The sequence below is a fragment of the Oncorhynchus masou genome, chromosome 28 (assembly GCF_036934945.1).
Source record: "Oncorhynchus masou masou isolate Uvic2021 chromosome 28, UVic_Omas_1.1, whole genome shotgun sequence".
In the NCBI taxonomy this organism is placed as follows: domain Eukaryota; kingdom Metazoa; phylum Chordata; class Actinopteri; order Salmoniformes; family Salmonidae; genus Oncorhynchus; species Oncorhynchus masou.
The window spans coordinates 29,230,310-29,250,246 of NC_088239.1; the positions used below are offsets into that span (position 1 = coordinate 29,230,310).

A 19,937-nucleotide genomic window follows, 5' to 3' on the forward strand; every position below is an offset into this window, starting at 1 on the left:
GTATAAAACAGGGGGCTGACGGGGGCTGGGCCTCAGTCCCTGGACCTGCACCATCATGGAAGCTGCTCTTTGGGTGTGCCTCAGTCTGCTCTGTCTGCAGGGCAGCTTTCTCCAGCTCACACGTGGTGCAGACTGCACTGGGACATCACCGGTGGAAGACTGTGTTAATGGGCAGACCACCGGAGGAAAGGTAAGGGATTGGGGCCCCCAGGTTACAGTTGTAGGTTTGTTGTGTTTTGTGGAGGAGCTCCTTTGGTCAGGTAGATGGAGTTCAGAAGTGTTGGTGCTAGATGTGTTTTTTTGGTTGTTGTTTTTTACAAGCTAACATTTCCCCAGACTCTGCAGTAGCAACATTAGCTCAGAAGCCAATAACTGCTATGAACGCTCTTGTGTTTCCATTGAGTGTGTGCTGAGTTAAAAACATCCCACTTTGGTTTATTTGGTGACCCAGCACTGGGTAAATACTGGACAAAACACATGCTGGGTTATTTTGACCCAGCCAGTTGGGTTGCGTGAATAACTTTTGTGGCTTTCAGATAATTGTTTTTGGCTACCTGGAAGAGTACATGTCATTCATGTTCATTATGTTACGTTTTACACTGCAAATTTCATAATATCTTTTATTTACATATTCCAACATTGAGATACAATGTTGAGAGATCTTTTCTTTGCATATCCCAACATTGGGACTCTTGAGGAACTCATACACTTGTGTAAGCCTCATTAAAGCTTCAAAAGTGTCAGTGTTCAACCTTAACATGTGATAACAACAGAACAGATGAGCTGCAATTACATTTACTCTCACTGGTTGCCAAAAATAACTATCTGAAATCCACGCCCCTACTAAGCCATGCCTCTTGTCTTCTGAGCTGACCCGCTGGGGTCATATCTCGATAACCCAGCACCAATAACCCAGCACCCAGCATCAATAACCCAGCAGTTTTTTTTTTAAAGAAAACAACCTAACTCAGTGACCCAATGCCTGCAACCTAGCAGTTGGGTCAACCAAACAATCCAGCATTTTTTTGAAAGTGTGTGTGCGTGTGCGTGTGCATGTGTGTGTGTGTTTGTGACACAGTGGTATGGTGGCTGAGCATGTCCTACTTTGGATGGAACAGATGCATGGATTTAAATAGAGTTAAACATTCCAGTAACCTGGAAACATACACTTATTTTAGTCAGGAACAAAGTTTCATTGTAACCTATTCTATTACCCTCAATGGAACAAACTCTCTGCAGACTTTTAATGTGGCCACAGAGCCGTTTGAGCTGCCATATTTGCGGTCGACATGCTTTGTGGACATTCCCCATGTTCTGTCCAAAGCAATTACCTTCATCTGGCCAATACATACAGCAGATGTATGAAAGATTTTCCTTCTCATTGCATTTTGATGTGTTAAATTCTGTAATTTCTGTAATTCTCATCTGTAAAAGAGACACTGGTCTCAGTTTAACTCCCTGATAAAATAAAGGTTAAATAAAATAAACAAATGAAAGATGCAGCATTCATTCCTCAAACGAGTATTTTCACCAACAATGTGGAAGACTGAGTCTAGTATTCTTTACCGGGTGGGAAATATAGGTTTTATGTGTTTTGTGTGTAATTACACTATTACAGTACGTGCAATTATTTAAACTTCAGATGTGGTTGGATTCCCAGTTGCCTTAGGCAGCATTATTGAAGAAATCCATTATTTTTTTTAAAGTTTAATTGAACTCAATGCTGAGTTTATTTGCCTGTGCTTTTTCCCACCAAGGTCATTGTGAATGTGGATAATGGAACATAATACATTACTAGGGTTAGTTCATGGTGCTCGTCAACAACTAGCACAGAACAAAATGGACTATACAGGAAGTGCTCAAAACAGATAAATAAAAAAATAACATGGTGCCTCCATGTAATGAGGGATACGTGACCCTGAAGAGCACACTTTGTGCACTGAGTGTGAAGTGGATACAGGGCATGTACTGACCTTTGTACAAAGTATTGTGTCTATATTAGGACACCAGAAGTTTCTTCAGGGAGAGATACAGAGCATTCGGATAGTATTCAGGCCTCTTTACTTTTTCCACATTTTGTTACGTTACAGACTTATTTTAAAATGAGTAAATAGATTTTTATTCTTCATCAATTTACACAAAATACCCCATAATGACAAAGCAAAAACAGGTTTTTAGAAATGTTTGCAAATACTTTGTTGAAAGACCTTTGGCAGCGATTACAGCCTCGAGTCTTCTTGGGTATCCCTACAAGCTTGGCACATCTGTATTTGGGGAGTTTCTCCCATTCTTCTCTACAGATCCTCTCAAGCTCTATCAGTTTGGAAGGGGAACATCGCTGAACAGCTATTTTTAGGTCTCTCCAGAGATGTTAGATTGGGTTCAAGTCCGGGCTCTGGCTGGGCCACTCAAGGACATTCAGAGACTTGTCCCAAAGTGTTGTCTTGGCTGTGTGCTTAGGGTCGTTGTCTTGTTGGGCTGTCATGTGCCTTCTACTGACGAGTGGCTTCCGTCTGGCCTCTCTACCATAAAGGCCTGATTGGTGGAGTGCTGCAGAGATGGTTGTCCTTCTGGAAGGTTCTCCCCTCTCCATAGAGGAACTCTGAAACTCTGTTAGAGTCTTGGTGGTGAATGATGGAGGCCACTGGGTTCTTGGGGACCTTAAATGCTGCAGACATGTTTTGGTACCCTTCCCCAGATCTGTATCTCAACACAATCCTGTCTTGGAGCTCTACGGACAATTCCTTTTGACCTCATGGCTTGGTTGTTGATCTGACATGCACTGTGGGATCTTATATAGACAGGCTTGTGCCTTTCCAAATCATGCCTAATGAATTTCATTTATCACCGGTGGACTCCAGTCAAGTTGTAGAAACACCTCAAGGATGATCAATGGAAACAGGATGCACCTGAGCTCATTTTCGAGTATCATAGCAAAGGGTCTGAATACTTATGTAAATAAGGTATTTACGTTTTTTTTGTTGTTTTTTTTATAAATTTGCAAAAAAAATCTAAACCGTTTTTCACTTTGTCATTATGGGGTATTTTGTGTAGATTGATGAGGGGAAAAAATAATTGAATCCATTATAGAATAAGGATGTAGCGTAACAATATGTGGAAAAAGTCAAGGCCTCTGAATACTTTCCAAATGCACTGTATGTTGAAGGAGGGGAAGTACACTGTGAAAAGGCATACAGTACGAACTCTGTTTTCCTCTTACTTCTAGTAAAGCCTGAACTCCTACAATATGGCCACTGTTTTCCTTTACTCATCCTGACAGGATATGGTTTATGAATTGTCTCAATTGTCCGATTGTAACACTTTACATTCAGTCACTGTTATACCTTTCTAATCAGAATGTAATTCTGCAAGTAACGACATACAAGCATGTTGTAACATATCAATTTAATAATTGTTTAGTAATTGCATAGGAGTGGGGTTGAGTTGTTATTGTTACGTAAGTGGAATAAAGAATACATGTTGTTAAAAGGATCTTCTCCTTCAGAAGGATGGGTTTCTGCGGCTGATGCCATCTGCTCCAAGAGAGACCCATACCCAGAAAAAGCCACAGGTATACGAGCCTCCCTCCCCACAAAGACATCCTGTTACAGTCTGCTCTCTGTCACAGAGGACTGCTGCCTTGTACTGGATTACTTTCCACTCTGTATGGTAACTCCCCGGGAGGAATATGATTCCAACGAGACACGAAGATCCATGCAACTCAAACGCTTAGCCCCAAGATATTGAATATTGATATTAAATATAGATCCACCAAAGTCATTGCTCAGACATTTGTGTATAAGACAGGATATAGGACTATATACCTCTTTACCAACACACTCGCAGGCGCACACACACACGCACACACACACACTTACACAATAACATTTATAGAAGGCATTTATTTTCTCCCAAATTGCATTAACCCATTATTTACATTTTTCTTTTGCCCAACAGAGAGGACGACTTGAGGCACACTCTGTACTTGGTGTAAGACATTTATATAAATCCTGCTCCTTACAACTGCAAAACAAAACAATACAACCAATTAGCCCACTTGAACTATACACTGTAAAAAAAAAATGTCCAGTAATTTTTACAGTAAATTACTGGCAGCACAGTAGCCGGTAGGTCGCTGTAAATGTACAGTACAATACTGGCAGCACAGAAGACAGTAAATTACTTTAGATTTACAGGACCTTTACTGAAACACAAATTTACAGCATATTACTGTAACACCTGACTACAGCAAACATGCTGTCATTCTAGAATTGACAGTGCATTTACTGGAAGCACAGTGGTTAGTAAACTGTTGCAGATTTACAGTGCAGGCAGCTACTGCCAACGATTGGCAGTATTTCTATTACATGTATTTGATATGAGTATTTTGAATAGTTCCAATATCTATTTTGTATTTAACTGGCCTGAAGTACAATTCATGTATTTTGTAACAGTTTAATAAGAATACATACATTTGGTATTTTCTAATACTAAAAATAAACTTGCAAGTAGCCCGCATAACTACATAATGTCCAGCAGTGTGCTTTGCAAGTGTTCATTTTTAAATTGACATTGGTCATTTAGCAGACACATGTTGATTAAAAAAGTTGTTGTAATTAAGAATACATTGGTCTTCAAGGTATTGTGTATTTGTAAGAATATACCTTTTGAAGTATCCTTGCCCATCTCTTGCTAGTGCCAAGTTTGTTCCTGTAATATTCACAATAACTCGCCGCCAGCTTCTTTTAAGTTACTGTAATATCAGAGCAATCATACAGTACAACACAGTAACATTTGCCTGCTGTAGACTAAATAAGTATATTCTACACACAATTGTAATATTGGTATTTCACTAATTACATTGGTGCAAGCAGGTTGGCTGCTAGGTATTTGTATTTTACAGCATACTTATGAATATTTGGCATTTTATATCACTTGCACTTCTAAAGGCCAAAAAAACGGCTTCCAAACAGGTCATGATTACAGGGTAAAATAGACCAAAATGACTTCCCAAAACACTCAACCAGTAAAGGTTTAAGACTTGCTGCTACTCTGATCTGTCCCCTAATACACATGAATTGTTTGGGCACTACTACCACATATCAGTTTAATTGGTACAGCATTCTCACTAGCGGATGCAATACATATTTCCACGTAGAAGGCATGCCTCTAAGTATGTTAATAAGCCAGAGTCTTTCTTCATCCATGACATTTTACCAAAATGCACCATAATTCACCGTATGCTGCTAGAAATATACAGCAAAACAGGTAATACAGTAATTTCCTGTAAAATTCTATCGTAAAATAAAGAATATAATTTTACAGCAGTGTAGCGGAATGCCAATGAGCCCCTCCCCCATAATGCATTGCTCTTTAAAGTACTGTACTGTAATATAGAATTACAGTAGCTAACTGTAAATATTTTGCTGTACATTTACAGCAATGTGTTACATTGTACATACTGTAGTTATACAACACCATTGTATTGCTGAAGCCAGTGCTGGCTCCATGTTCATCAACAATGCCTCAATTATTTCTGAATAGAGGTGGAAGGATGACAACATACTGTCGGCCGTGCCGTTGGACAGACAGGAGAGGGAGTTGGGGAAGCACTCCAGCCTTCCTGGGTCCTTCTCAACTAAGGGCTTCCCCAACACACTCATCCAAGTTCAGGTAATGCTGGAGACAGGGAGGGAGACGAACAAGAGGGAGAGGTCTCAAACGATCCAATGGGGCTGTTGTGTTGTAATTGTTGCGATCCCACCAAAAAGAGCGGCATAAGAAAGAATGTGATGCTGTAGTTTCTTGAAGCACTTGGTATGCTACAGTGGTGGCTAATGTCATTTTAAATAGGAAGGGCTCATTGTAATGTCTGAGACGGAATAAATGGAACAGTATCAAACACATCAAACACATGGTTTCCATGTGTTTGATACCGTTCTATGTATCCATTCCAGCCATTATTATAAGCCGTCCTCCCTTCAACAGACTCCTGTTTTTAATGTACAGTAGCCGGGCCACTTTTAGTTTCTAAATGATCCTCCGGGAATGTTGTTCCTCCAGACAGACAGGGCCAGGAGACACTTGGGCCAGTCTGGGACCAAGAAGAAGAACAAGCCTAAATCCCGAGTGGGATCTTTTTCTCTGCTCAGCAACAACCCCAGCGCCGCCATACAGGTATACAACATCGCCATGACAACGCAGGAGCAGACAATCACGTGATACCAGGCTATAGTTAATATCAAACATTTTTGTTTAGTGAGATTCTCAAACACACTGCTGACATGAGATATGGGCTCCCGAGTGGCGCAGTGGTCTAAGGCACTGTGTCTCAGTGGTAGAGGCGTCACTACAGACCCTGGTTCGATTCCAGGCTGTATCACAACCGCCCGTGATTGGGAGTCCCATAGCGCGGCATACAATTGGCCCAGCCTCGTCCGGGTTAGGGTTTGTTCGGGGTAGGCTGTCATTGTAAATAAGAATTTGTTCTTAACTGACTTGCCTAGTCAAATAAAGATTTAATAAAAAAATGAAATATATGTCCGCTGTCCATATTAGGACAGCCTAAGTATCAGCAGGAGTTATGGAGATGCTATCTTAGATACTTAGTCGACCTGCATTCAACATTGTATCATTGAAGTCTGACGTCATGTTGTTCTTCCAGGTAACCAGAGTACGGAGGCAGCTGCAGAAGGAGAAGAAGAAAGGGAAGCCAAGAGGACGAACAGGAGACGTCCCAGACAAACCTGAACCCTTGGTGAGGCCAATGTGTCCCTCACCCCCACCTGAGTCAATCAATCAATAAACCAATGAATCACTTTTTTTGTGACCAGGGAGAAATTCTGCTTCCAAGCATGTTAAGAATACAGAGTTCATACAAAAGTTAAAAACCGATAACACAAAAAAAAAGTTTCAAACCTGTTGTGTTAAATTCACTCTAATCTAAACTAAATGTTTGATTCTTTCACCAGGGACAAAGGCGCAAGAGGAGCCCACAGAAGAAGAAACAGACCAAGAGAATTGTTTGTTCATAAACATTTCATTAAACGAAACAAGGGACTTTGCGGAAGTGCTACTGCTTCAATAGTTCATAAACTGTACTTTATATCTTCTTCTCTTTGTAAACATATTGTTTTTGTCATTTTTTCAATTTAACAATAATGTAATATATATAATGGAAACACATCCCTGAGGACAAGTATACTTACAATACTATTGAGAACTCCTTTAATATTCTCTTTTATTATAGTTATTTGTTGTTGTTGTCGTTGGTCGATGGCAATTCTTTGGCAACTGTGCATATTATCAGGTTTAAATAAAGTAAACTTGTATGACAATACTTCATGAGAACTTTCCGCAACACAAGGCCTACCATTTCTAGCTAGCACTGATTGTTTTCTGTTCAGTCATTGACAGAGTCGGACTCCACCTTGACAAATGGACTGGAACATTTCACTGCTCCAGCTCTCCCTCTCTGTTGCCAAGTGCAACACCTTCAATTCCCACACAACAGGACCTGGGTAACTTCCAGAAGTCAATTCAGAAATTGTGAATTAGGGGGGGAAATGTCACTGAGCCCCAATTACAGATGGCTGAGCTAACGGCAGTGCCTGTATCCCAAATGGCACCATATTCCCTAGTACCATGGGTCCTGGTCAAAAGTAGTGCGCTATGTAAGGAAGAGGGGGCATTTGGGCTGCAGACAGTGAATGCCCAGCACTCTTCTAAACTTGCAGTCAAACCTTTGGGTTGAGAGCCCAACTATTCTGTCAAATTAAAGGGCGTTGGACCAGTTGATAATGGGAAAGAAATCATCATAATGTTAGACTGTATACGCCATCTGTTTCAGAAGTAAAAGTTAATTTGTTTCTTTTGAATTAATTTAGTCAGAGCTAGGAAGCTCATGGCACTGCATTCACTAATGGAGATGGTTTTTGCAGACCAGTCATGTACTTTACAGTGCCTGCGGAAAGTATTCAGGCCCCTTGACTTTTTCCAGATTTTGTTACATTACAGCCTTATTCTAAAATTGATTTTTTTTTAAACTATCCTCTGCAATCTACACACAATACCCCATAATGTCAAAGCAAAAACAGGTTTTATACATTTTTACAAATGGATTAAAAACAAAAAACAAATATCTTATTTACATAAATATTCTGTCGCTTTGCTATGAGACTCAAAATTGAGCTCAGGTGCATCCTGTTTCCATTGATCATCCTTTATGTTTCTACAACTTTGTTGGAGTCCCCATGTGGTAAATTCAATTGATTGGACATGATTTGGAAAGGCACATGCCTGTAAGGTCCCACAGTTGACAGTGCATGTCAGAGCAAAAACCAAGCCATGAGGTCGAAGGAATTCTCTGTAGAGCTCCAAGACTGGATTGTGTCAAGACACAGATCTGGGGAAGGGAATCAAACATTTCAGCAGCATTGAAGGTCCCCAAGAACACAGTGGTCTTCATCATTCTAAAATGGAAGAAGTTTAATACCACCAAGACTCTTCCTAGAGTTGGCCGCTTGGCCAAACTGAGCAATCGGGGAAGAAGGGCCTTGGTCGAGGAAAATATGAATGGAGAAAAGTACCTAGATCCTTGATGAAAACCTGCTCCAGAGTGCTCAAGACCTCAGACTGGGGTGAAAGTTCACCTTCCAACAAGACAACGACCCTAAGCACACAGCCAAGACAACGCAGCCAAGACAATTTGTGGAATTTCTTTCCTTCTGAATGGGTTTAAGCCAATCAGTTGTGTTGTGACAAGGTAGGGGTGGTATACAGAAGATGGCCCTATTTGGTAAAAAAAAAGTCCATATTATGTCAAGAACAGCTCAAATAAGCAAAGAGAAAATGACAGTCCATCATGTCTTTAAGTCATGATGGTCAGTCAATCCTGAAAATTTAAAGAACTTTGAAGCTGAAGTCAAGAAAGTTTCTTCATGTGCAGTCACAAAAACCATCAAGCACTATGATGAAACTGGCTCTCATGAGGACAACCAGAGGAAAGGAAGACCCAGAGTTACCTCTGCTCCACATAAGTTCATTAGAGTTAACTGCACCTCCAATTCCAGCACAAATAAATGCCTTACAGACTTCAAGTAACAGACATCTCAACATTAACTATTCAGAGGCGACTGCGTGAATCAGACCTTCATGGTCAAATTGCTACAAAGAAACCACTACTAAAGGACACCAATAATAATAAGAAACTTGCTTTGGCAAACAAACACGAGCAAAGGACAGTGGAAATCTGTTGAATCTGTTGAATAGTGCTCAGCATATGTGGTAACTCTTTCAAGACTGTTGGAAAAGCATTCCAGGTAAAGGTGGTTGAGAGAATTCCAGGAGTGTGCAAAGCTGTCAGCAAAGCAAAGTGTGGCTACTTAGATGAATCTAAAATATATTTGGATTTGTTTAACACTTTTTTTGGTTACTACATGATTCAATGTGTTATTTCATAGTTTTGATGTCTTCTTCACTATTATTTTACAAAGTAGAAAATAGTTTCAAAAAACTTGAATGAGAAAGTGTGTCCAAACATTTGACTGGTACTGTATGTAAACGTAATATTTTTGTTTAATACATTTAAAATGTCTAAAAACATGTTTTTACTTTGTCTTTATGGGGTGTTGTGTGTACATTGACGAGGAAAAAATACTGTTTAGTACATTTTAGAATAAGGCTGTAACCTATCAAAATGTGGAAAAATTACTCTGTTTTTCTCTGCCCAGAAAAACTACTCTGTGAATGTACTGTCAGAATGGAGGCTTGTTTATTTCAGGGCCATGCTGTATCAACAAGGATCCAAGGTGAGGTCCAAGTCTACGGTGTCTATATTAGGACAGCCTCAGTCTCGGGAGGAGTTTCTTCAGTCAATCCCTGGCACTATAGCCACAAGGTAATTAAATACATAAACATTTGTATTGTGAAAAAAGCATATGAAGGAGTCCTTGCAACAATCCGGAGGAATTCAAACAAATGATATCAAAATATTAATTTACATATTTTAGGAGTTACAGCCTATTAAGGCATTATAAATCATTCTTAATGCTTACGAAATGACTCAATTTGGGCCTCCTGAGCGGGAGAGTGGTCTATGGCACTGTATCGTAGCACTAGAGGCGTTACTACAGACCTGGGTTCATTCCTGGGCTGTGCCACAACCAGCCGAGGCAGGGAGTCCCATAGGACGACGCCCAGCGTCCGGGTTAGGGGAGGGTTTGTCTGGGGGGGCTTTACTTGGCTCATCACACTAGCGACTCCGGTCAACCCTAGCTCCAGTAAAGTTGAAAAAGGTCAAATCCAAAAGCAGAGCCCCTTTGGATGAGTGAGGAAAGTAATCAATTAAAGAGGATTGCAGAAAGGCAGCGCGGAAGTGAAGAAAGGTCCATTGTGATATTCTGAGAGAGCAACTTGGCATTCATAACACGGCAATTAGAAATGCCAGACGGGCTCATTTTTCTAACTTGATCACTATTAATCATAATAATGAGAGAGTTCCCTTCTTGACCATTGCTGGCCTGATAAATCCTAACACATCAATTGTGTGTGTATCTAAATGTGATGAGTTTGTGGCATATTTCAGAGATAAGATGAGGCTGGGTATCAGTCAAGGAAGACCTGATGAGAAGTTTGATGATTTGTGCTCTAGCCTACCACGCAAAGGCACTATGGGTGTATTTTCCCAGGTTGACACAGACACGCTCAGGAAAGTGATACCACAAAGTAAGCCTTCAACCTGCCTTCTCAATCCTATCCACACCACCTTCTTCAAAACAGTTTTAATTGCATATCTGAAGAAGTGAAAGCTACTGTTAATCACTCCCTGCACTTCCCCCACTGTACTAAAAAATGGTATGGTGAAGCCCCTTCTGAAGAAAAGTAATCTAGATTCTTAGCAATTCAATTATTTTTTAAGTGCCAACGGTATTTTGGAAAAATTCCAATCTGATTTTCATGCCCACCACAGCACAGAGACAGCCTTAGTTAAAGTGGTGAATGATCTTACAGCCAACAAAGATGCCAAACAGCTCTATGTCCTTGTGGTCTTGGATTGAAATGCTGCATTTGACACTGTTGACCATGATGTCCTTCTGGACTGGAGACAAGAGAGGTGGGTTGGTCTCTCCGGTCCAATTCTAAATTGGTTTAGACCTATTTAAAATCAGTTGAGAGTTTTTTTGTGAACATAACTCAAGAGAAAATACATATCACGTGGCGTTCCAAAAGGTTAGATTTTGGGTCGGGTACTGTTCAGTTTTCCATGTTACCCCTTGGCAGTGTTATCAGAAAGCACAGCGTTGATTTGCACTGCTACGCAGACGATAAACAACTTTACATTACTGTGTGTCACCCGAGGATTTTAGCTCCACGGATAAATTATTAGACTGTGTCAGTGATTTAAATACTTGGATGACTCACAACTTCGCATATTTTTAGCTCAGCTTTTCAGTCGTTCAGTTTTTGTTATTTTGTTTTCATCCTATGTTGTTGTGTCCTAAATATCTTAATTTTCATTGTTTTTTAGTTGTTTTTTCCCCATGAAGCACATTGCGTTGCACTCCATGTCTGAAATGTGATGTATAAATAAAGCTTGATTTGAAGATCTACAGTGGCCTGCGAGAGTATTCACCCGCCTTGGCATTTGTTCTATTTTGTTGCTTTACAACCTATTAAAATAGATTTTGGGGGGTTTGTATCATTTGATTTACAAAGATGCAAAATATTTTTTTATTGTGAAACAAACAACAAATAAGACAAAACAACTGAAAACTTGAGCGTGCATTACTATTCACCCCCCCCCCAAAAAAAATACTATGTAGAGCCACCTTTTGCAGAAATTACAGCTGCAAGTCTCTTGGGGTACAGTGGGGCAAAAAAGTATTTAATCAGCCACCAATTGTGCAAGTTCTCCCACTTAAAAATATGAGAGAGGCCTAAAATGTTCATCATAGGTACACTTCAACTATGACAGACAAAATGAGAAAAAAATCCAGAAAATCACATTGTACGATTTTTTATTCTTTTATTTGCAAATTATGGTGGAAAATACGTATTTGGTCACCTACAAAAAAGCAAGATTTCTGGCTCTCACAGACCTGTAACTTATTCTTTAAGAGGCTCCTCTGTCCTCCACTCGTTACCTGTATTAATGGCACCTGTTTGAACTTGTTATCAGTATAAAAGACACATGTCCACAACCTCAAACAGTCACACTCCAAACTCCACTATGGCCAAGACCAAAGAGCTGTCAAAGGACACCAGAATCAAAATTGTAGACCTGCACCAGGCTGGGAAGACTGAATCTGCAATAGGTAAGCAGCTTGGTTTGAAGAAATCAACTGTGGGAGCAATAATTAGGAAATGGAAGACATACAAGACCACTGATAATCTCCCTCGATCTGGGGCTCCACGCAAGATCTCACCCCGTGGGGTCAAAATTATCACAAAAACGGTGAGTAAAAATCCCAGAACCACACGGGGGGACCTAGTGAATGACCTGCAGAGAGCTGGGACCAAAGTAACAAAGCCTACCATCAGTAACACACTACGCCGCCAGGGACTCAAATCCTGCAGTGCCAGACGTGTCCCCCTGCTTAAGCCAGTACATGTCCAGGCCCATCTGAAGTTTGCTAGAGAGCATTTGGATGATCCAGAAGAAGATTGGGAGAATGTCATATGGTCAGATGAAACCAAAATAGAATTTTTTGGTAAAAACTCAACTCATCGTGTTTGGACGACAAATAATGCTGAGTTGCATCCAAAAAACACCATACCTACTGTGAAGCATGGGGGTGGAAACATCATGCTTTGGGACTACTTTTCTGCAAAGGGACCTGGACGACTGATACATGTAAAGGAAAGAATGAATGGGGCCATGTATCGTGAGATTTTGAGTGAAAACCTCCTTCCATCAGCAAGGGCATTGAAGATGAAACGTGGCTGGGTCTTTCAGCATGACAATGATCCCAAACACACCGCCCGGGCAACGAAGGAGTGGCTTCATAAGAAGCATTGCAGGGTCCTGGTGTGGCCTAGCCAGACTCCAGATCTCAACCCCATAGAAAATATTTGGAGGGAGTTGAAAGTCCATGTTGCCCAGCAACAGCCCCAAAACATCACTGCTCTAGAGGAGATCTGCATGGAGGAATGGGCCAAAATACTAGCAACAGTGTGTGAAAACCTTGTGAAGACTTACAGAAAACATTTGACCTCTGTCATTGCCAACAAAGGATATATAATAAAGTATTGAGATAAACTTTTGTTATTGACCAAATACTTATTTTCCACCATATTTTGCAAATAAATTCATTAAAAATCCTACAATGTGATTATCTGGATTTTTTTTCTCGTTTTGTCTGACATAGTTGAAGTGTACCTATGATGAAAATTACAGGCCTCTCATCTTTTTAAGTGGGAGAACTTGCACAATTGGTGGCTGACTAAATACTTTTTCTGCCCACTGTATGTCTCTATACGCTTGGCACATCTAGTCTTTGGGATTTTTGCCCATTCTTCAAGGCAAAACTGCTCCAGCTCCTTCAAGTTGGATGGGTTCCGCTGTACAGCAATCTTTAAGTCATACCACAGATTCTCATTTGATTGAGGTCTGGGCTTTGACTAGGCCATTCCAAGACATTTAGATGTTTCCCCTTAAACCACTTGAGTGTTTTTTTAGCAGAGTGCTTAGGGTCATTGTCCTGCTGGAAGGTGAATCTCCGTCCCAGTCTCAAATCTCTGGAAGACTGATACAGGTTTTCCTCAAGAAATTCCCTGTATTTAGCACCATCCATCATTCCTTCAATTCTGACCAGTTTCCCAGTCCCTGCCGATGAAAAACATCCCCACGGCATGATGCTGCCACCACCCTGCTTCACTGTGGGGATGGTGTTGGGTTTGCGCCAGACATAGCGTTTTCCTTGATGGCCAAAAAGCTAAATTTTAGTCTCATCTGACCAGAGTACCTTCTTCCATATGTTTGGGGAGTCTCCCACATGCCTTTTGGCGAACACGAAACATGTTTGCCCGTTTTTTTATTTCAGCACAGACTTTTTTCTGGCCACTCTTCCGTAAAGCCCAGCTCTATGGAGTGTATGGCTTAAAGTGGTCCTATGTACACATACTCCAATCTCCACTGTGGAGCTTTGCAGCTCCTTCAGGGTTATCTTTGACCTCTTTGTTGCCTCTCAGATTAATGCCCTCCTTGCCTGGTCCATGAGTTTTGGTGGGCGGCCCTCTCTTGGCAGGTTTGTTGTGGTGACATATTCTTTACATTTTTTAATAATGGATTTAATCCTCCTTGGAATATTCAAAGTTTCTGATACTTTTATAAGCCAACCCTGATCTGTACTTCTCCACACCTTTGTCCCTGACCTGTTTAGAGAGCTCATTGGTCTTCATGGTGCCGCTTGCTTGGTGGTGCCCCTTGCTTAGTGATAGGGCTGGGCGATATGACAATATATATCGCAACACAAACAAACATGGAGGAGAGTGAACGCGACACAGAGCATGGAGACCGTACCTAAAAGAGGGGCTACTTCGGTTGCATGGATGTGGTTTGGGTATGAAAAGTCTGACACGGACCACAAAACCGTCCCCCTAATAGGCAATAAATACCCTGGAGAGAGAGATAGAGAGAGAGAGAGAGAGAGAGAGAGAGAGAGAGAGAGAGAGAGAGAGAGAGAGAGAAATGCTATTTGGCCCTAAACAGAGAGTACACAGTGGCAGAATACCTGACTACTGTGACTGACCCAAAATTAAGGAAATCTTTTACTATGTACAGACACAGTGAGCATAGCCTTGCTATTGAGAAAGGCCACCGAAGAGAAGACAGGCTATGTGCACACTGCTCACAAAATGAGGTGGAAACTGAGATGCACTTCCTAACCTCCTGCCAAATGTATAACCCGATTCAGGAAACTAGGCACATGTCACAAATTCACAGGAGAGCCTTTTGAAAATGCCTTCTTGAACATGTGAACTTTCATGTGACTTAATATGAAACGTGTATGTCATCTGTAAATAATACAATTGTTAAATTACGGGCATAGTTGTTTTAGCCACGGAGAAAGACAGCAACCTTCCCGCTAGCCATGATTGGCTGAGATAATGAGTGGGCTGGACATGTCGAGTGATGAGTTTGGATTGGTCTGCGGTGTTGCATTTGTGTCTATAAAATGAGCTGCTCGTAATGCGTAGATAATCCTTTCTACTGCAATTTGTTGGAGAGATATAACGTTAGCCATGGAGAACTGCAAATGTGTTGCTACTGCTCTCAATAACATTGCTGCCCTGAATTTATCAGGCGCAATCGACAAAGGTCAGAGGGAAAAAGTTGTGATGGACTACTTTCTGGAGGACGATCGTGCCATGCGGATTCTCTCTAACTCTGAAAATGAATCAGACGATGAGGAAACCCCTGATTTAGGTGAAAATGTTACATGTCTAAACAAAAGACCCCAAGTTAAAGCTTGCTGTTATCAAGCTAACGTTAGCGGAGGTTAGATGGCTGGCTCGCTAACGTTACTCTATGGACTGGGATTTTAGTTTTTATCTAGCTAACGTTACATGTCTAAACAAAAGACCCCAAGTTAAAGCGGGCTGGTTACACCTGAAGCTGCGAATGGTAAACTTCATCAACAACTACGCAGAGGTTAATGCAATAGTATTACCAGGACACAGATACTTTGGAAAGCTGCTGCCATCCCATGTGACAAAAGCAGTAGTGTGACGTCTCGACAAGGAATCGATGACAACACTTGGTATGTAAAGCATAAACACGTTTTGATTATTTAATTGACCTCCAACATGACTGGCACTACTTTTGTTGATCTCACATTTTTTTCTGTATTTTCCAGAGGGACGAGTAGTCGGGCTGACTTCCTTCAGGAATCTGTGGAGAAAATTGCTGCCCCACATCTCAAGCACTAAGTCGAGGATAGATCTGTGCTGGCAGTGCCAGAGGAACAACTATCACGTCTTCAGATCTGCCAATCTGCCAGAAGCTGTTAAGTCAGCCAAGCTGAAGAGGCAAGAGCAGCATCTCCTGCTTGTTCAGAGTGAGCTCTCTGTCTACCAGAAGATGGTTGCTGACTGCAAGACCATGTGTCAAGACCTGCAGTTGTCTCTGGGGGACCACTACTGAACCAGCAAGCAAAGACATCAAGATGCATTACAGCTTTGATTTTGCTCAACAAGTATGCACTATTTACTACTTTATACTGATTAAGGACATAGATTAATAGATAGATATACACCAAATATTTCCTGTTTTACAGCTTCGATGCTCTTGGAGCCTGATGTTGTTGTCGCCAAGGAGCATTCGGACTCAGTCGGGACCCGGTTTCAGCTGCTGCGCAACGCTGACATCCTTCCTCCCATAAATGGTCTGCCTGTAAAAGCACCAGCTGGACTAGACACAGCTAGAAAAATGTATATTTTTGAGAAGATCAGGGAGTTTTGAGACAAAGAGTCTTTGGACATCACATGCCCTGCACCAAAGTCAAGGACAGAAACAGGCTCTCTGATATAGATTCCCTTGTTCATGCGTGGTTCGGACGGACCAGTCATCAGCACTATCTGCAGTGCCTCCATTCAAAGGACTCTCATTTCTCTCTCTGCTGCTCAGCCACTTTCCCCTGATTGTATGCATATAACTACCTCGTCTATCACTGATATCGTTATTGATATTGCTCTTGTACATACTGTATTTTTTTAAATTTTACCTTTATTTAACCAGGCAAGTCAGTTAAGAACAAATTCTTATTTTCAATGACGGCCTAGGAACAGTGGGTTAACTGCCTGTTCAGGGGCAGAACGACAGATTTGTACCTTGTCAGCTCGGGGGTTTGAACTTGCAACCTTCCGGTTACTAGTCCAACGCTCTAACCACTAGGCTACCCTGCCGCCTCTTTGATTTGTACTGACACTATCTATTTCTGATATCACTACGATGGAAGTAACCATTTGGCTGTACCGTTTACACCTTCTGTAGAGACCCATCCACTTAGCAAAATATTGATATATAAAATGAACATTGATATGTGTAGTCGTAACATGATTCTGTGACATACAACAATCTAATGTGACCGTATCAAATGTCGACCGCATAAATATATGGAGCTGGATCTGTTTATGTACTGTACTGTGCACCTCATGCAGGTTACAACCCAGGTTGCATTTAACTTATATATGGAATACTATGTGATAAGTGAATGAGTAACAGTATATAAAGTATGCTAATATACTGGTGTGAAGGCATTTGGGCAGTGGTGTAAAGTACTTAAGTAGTACTTAAATGTATTTTTACTTAAGGTGTTTTTTGGGCTATCTGTACATTACTTTACTATTGATATTTTTGGCAACTTTTACTGCACTACATTTGGAAAGAAAATAATGTACTTTTTACTCCATACATTTTCCTTGGACACCCAAAATAACTTGTTACATTTTGACAGGAAAATGGTCAAATTCACACACTTTCTGTTTATTGGTTTCACCTGCTTTGTGTTTTGGCCCGCCTGCTGGTTGTGCGGGATTGTTTGGTGTACACGTCTGTGTCTCGGTTTTCCCATTTTCTTGGGTTTTGCTGGACTGTGTAAGTCCCGCGTGTTTGGGGCATTTGTTTTGGTGTGCAGCCCTGTGTTTCATGGGGTTGGTGTATGTTCACCGGTTTTTGTGCATTAAACGATATAGCACTACCCTGAACTCTCTGCTCCCTGCGCCTGACTTCACACCCACGACACCCTGGGCGTTACAGACTCACTAAACACAATTGCTTGGTTTGTAAATAATGTCTGTGTTGGAGTTCGCCCCTGGCTATACGTCAATACAAAACTCTAAAATAAAAATTGTGCCGTCTGGTTTGCTTAATACAATAACTTTTATTTTTGATAATTAAGTACATTGTTCCCCTGGCTATCCATCAATTAAAAATGTAAATACAATTGTGCGGTCTGGATTAATATAAGGCATTTAAAATGACTTGTACTTTTACTCAAGTATGACAATTTAGTACTTTTTCCACCACTGGATGTGGCTGGGGGTTATAGCATTTATTTCACATGACCCTTCAGTTTAGACAAGTGTGTCTGGGTAAGCGTCATCTAAAATGTATTTATTTAAGAGAGAAAGAGAGAGAGAGAGAGAGAGAGAGCGAGAGAACCTCAGCTTTTCTAATGGCAATTGTCAGACCTTGTATAAATGCTTCACAATGTTAGCAGGAGGTACATGCCAGCTTCAGTGTAACATCTACACCAGCTACCCACTGGAACAAAATATCAGTATACGTAAGGATAGAAATGAGCCGTATTAGCCTACTGTCAGATCAAAGTTCAATTTGTCTTCTGACAAATAAATGCAAACTAGGACTGTAATTTGCATTTGAAAGAAGCGCCTTTCAGTAAAGCTCACTTCAACGTAGCTACTAAATACATTGATAATTGATTTGCAAAACCATTTCCCTACGTTTTCCCAATTCTGCGTCTCCCTTTGCATCTCTGAGCTGCTACCGGTCTGTCACTGTCTGTGTGGCTGATGCTCAGCGGCCTGCCTGCCTGTCGACGTTGTGAGAAAGTATTTTTCCATCTGACAGCGTTTGTCTGTGAGCGGGCGAGACGACAGGTCATTTGTGACACGGTAATGTGTGGCACCGCAGCAATGACTGTCAGGGTCTGGATCAAAACAAACACTGGCAATGTCATGAGGACATTTCACCAGTTTTATTGCTAAATGAACATAGATCAAGTTTGCTTTGAATGATTCTAAAAATCGATCTGATTTAAAAAAGAAAAAATTGTTTAAAGGGGCAATCCGTGATTCGAAAAACAACAAAGTAGTCACCTCAGTTAAAAAATAAGACTACTTAAATGGAAGCTACTTAGTGCCTTCAGAAAGTATTCAGACCCCTTGCCTTTTTCTACATTGTTTTGTTACAGCCTTATTCTAAAATTGATTTTTTTTTAAATCCTCAGCAATCTACACACAATACCCCATATTGACAAAGTTAAAAATATTTGTACATATTTAAAAAAAATAAAAAATAGAAATCCTAATTTAGATAAGTATTCAGACCCTTTGCTATGAGACTCGAAATAGAGCTCAGGTGCATCCTGTTTTTATTGATCATCCTTGAGATGTTTCAACAACTTGATTGGTGTCCACCTGTGGTAAATTAAATTGAAGACCCACACCTGTCTATATGAGGTTAAAGGTATTGTCCATAGAGCTCCGAGACAGGATTGTGTAGACGCAAAAGGGTGCAAAAAAATGTCTGCAGCATTGAAGGTCCCCAAGAACACAGTTGCCTCCATCATTCTTACATGGAAGAAGTTTGTATCCACCAAGACTCTTCCGAGAGCTGGCCACCCGGCCATACTGAGCAATCGGGGGAGAAGGTCCTTGGTCAGGGAGGTTACCAAGAATCTGATGGTCACTCTGACAGAGCTCTAGAGTTCCTCTGTGGAGATGGGAGAACCTTCCAGAAGCACTCCACCAATCAGGCCTTTATGGTAGATTGGCCAGACAGAGGCCACTCCTAAGTAAAAGGCACATGACAGCCTGCTTGAGAAACAAAATTCTCTGATCTGATGAAACCAAGATTGAACTCTTTAGCCTGAATGCCAAACGTCACATCTGGAGGAAACATGGCACCATCGCTATGGTGAAGCATGGTGTTGGCAGCAACACGCTTTGGGGACGTTTTTCAGCGACAGGGACTGGTAGACTAGTCAGGATCGACGGAAAGATGAACGGAGCAAAGCACCTTGATGAAAATCTACTCCAGAGCACTCAGGACCGCAGGCGGGGGCGAAGGTTCACCCAGACTTGAACTCGATCAAACTTCTCTGGAGGTACCTGAAAATAGCTGTGCAGCAACGCTCCCCATCCAACCCGACAGAGTTTGAGAGGATCTGCAGAGAAGAATGAGAGAAACTCTC

At 41.2% G+C, this 19,937-nt stretch overlaps 1 protein-coding gene across 2 annotated transcripts; it reads left to right on the top strand.

Moving 5' to 3' along the window:
• Positions 1-7: 7 nt before the first annotated feature.
• Positions 8-7,337, top strand: si:dkey-12l12.1 (uncharacterized). 2 transcript variants are annotated; one of them, XM_064941848.1, is made up of 7 exons: positions 8-190; positions 3,506-3,571; positions 3,958-3,990; positions 5,545-5,673; positions 6,064-6,177; positions 6,665-6,757; positions 6,972-7,337. In XM_064941848.1, exons 1-7 carry the CDS (start codon positions 56-58, stop codon positions 7,032-7,034), a joined length of 633 nt encoding a protein of 210 aa, XP_064797920.1. In that variant the 5' UTR covers positions 8-55; the 3' UTR covers positions 7,035-7,337. The 2 variants fall into 2 exon arrangements, with proteins under 2 accessions (XP_064797920.1, XP_064797921.1); XM_064941849.1 differs by lacking the exon at positions 3,958-3,990.
• Positions 7,338-19,937: the final 12,600 nt, after the last annotated feature.

What these genes read in the sequence shown, in the direction of transcription:
- si:dkey-12l12.1 (XM_064941848.1), top strand. Translation starts at nt 56, where the DNA reads ATGGAAGCTGCTCTTTGGGTGTGCCTCAGTCTGCTCTGTCTGCAGGGC. An exon ending in ATACCCAGAAAAAGCCACAG is followed by an intron (nt 3,572 to 3,957) that starts GTATACGAGCCT and finishes TTTGCCCAACAG; the next exon opens with AGAGGACGACTTGAGGCACA. An exon ending in CAGACAAACCTGAACCCTTG is followed by an intron (nt 6,758 to 6,971) that starts GTGAGGCCAATG and finishes TTCTTTCACCAG; the next exon opens with GGACAAAGGCGCAAGAGGAG.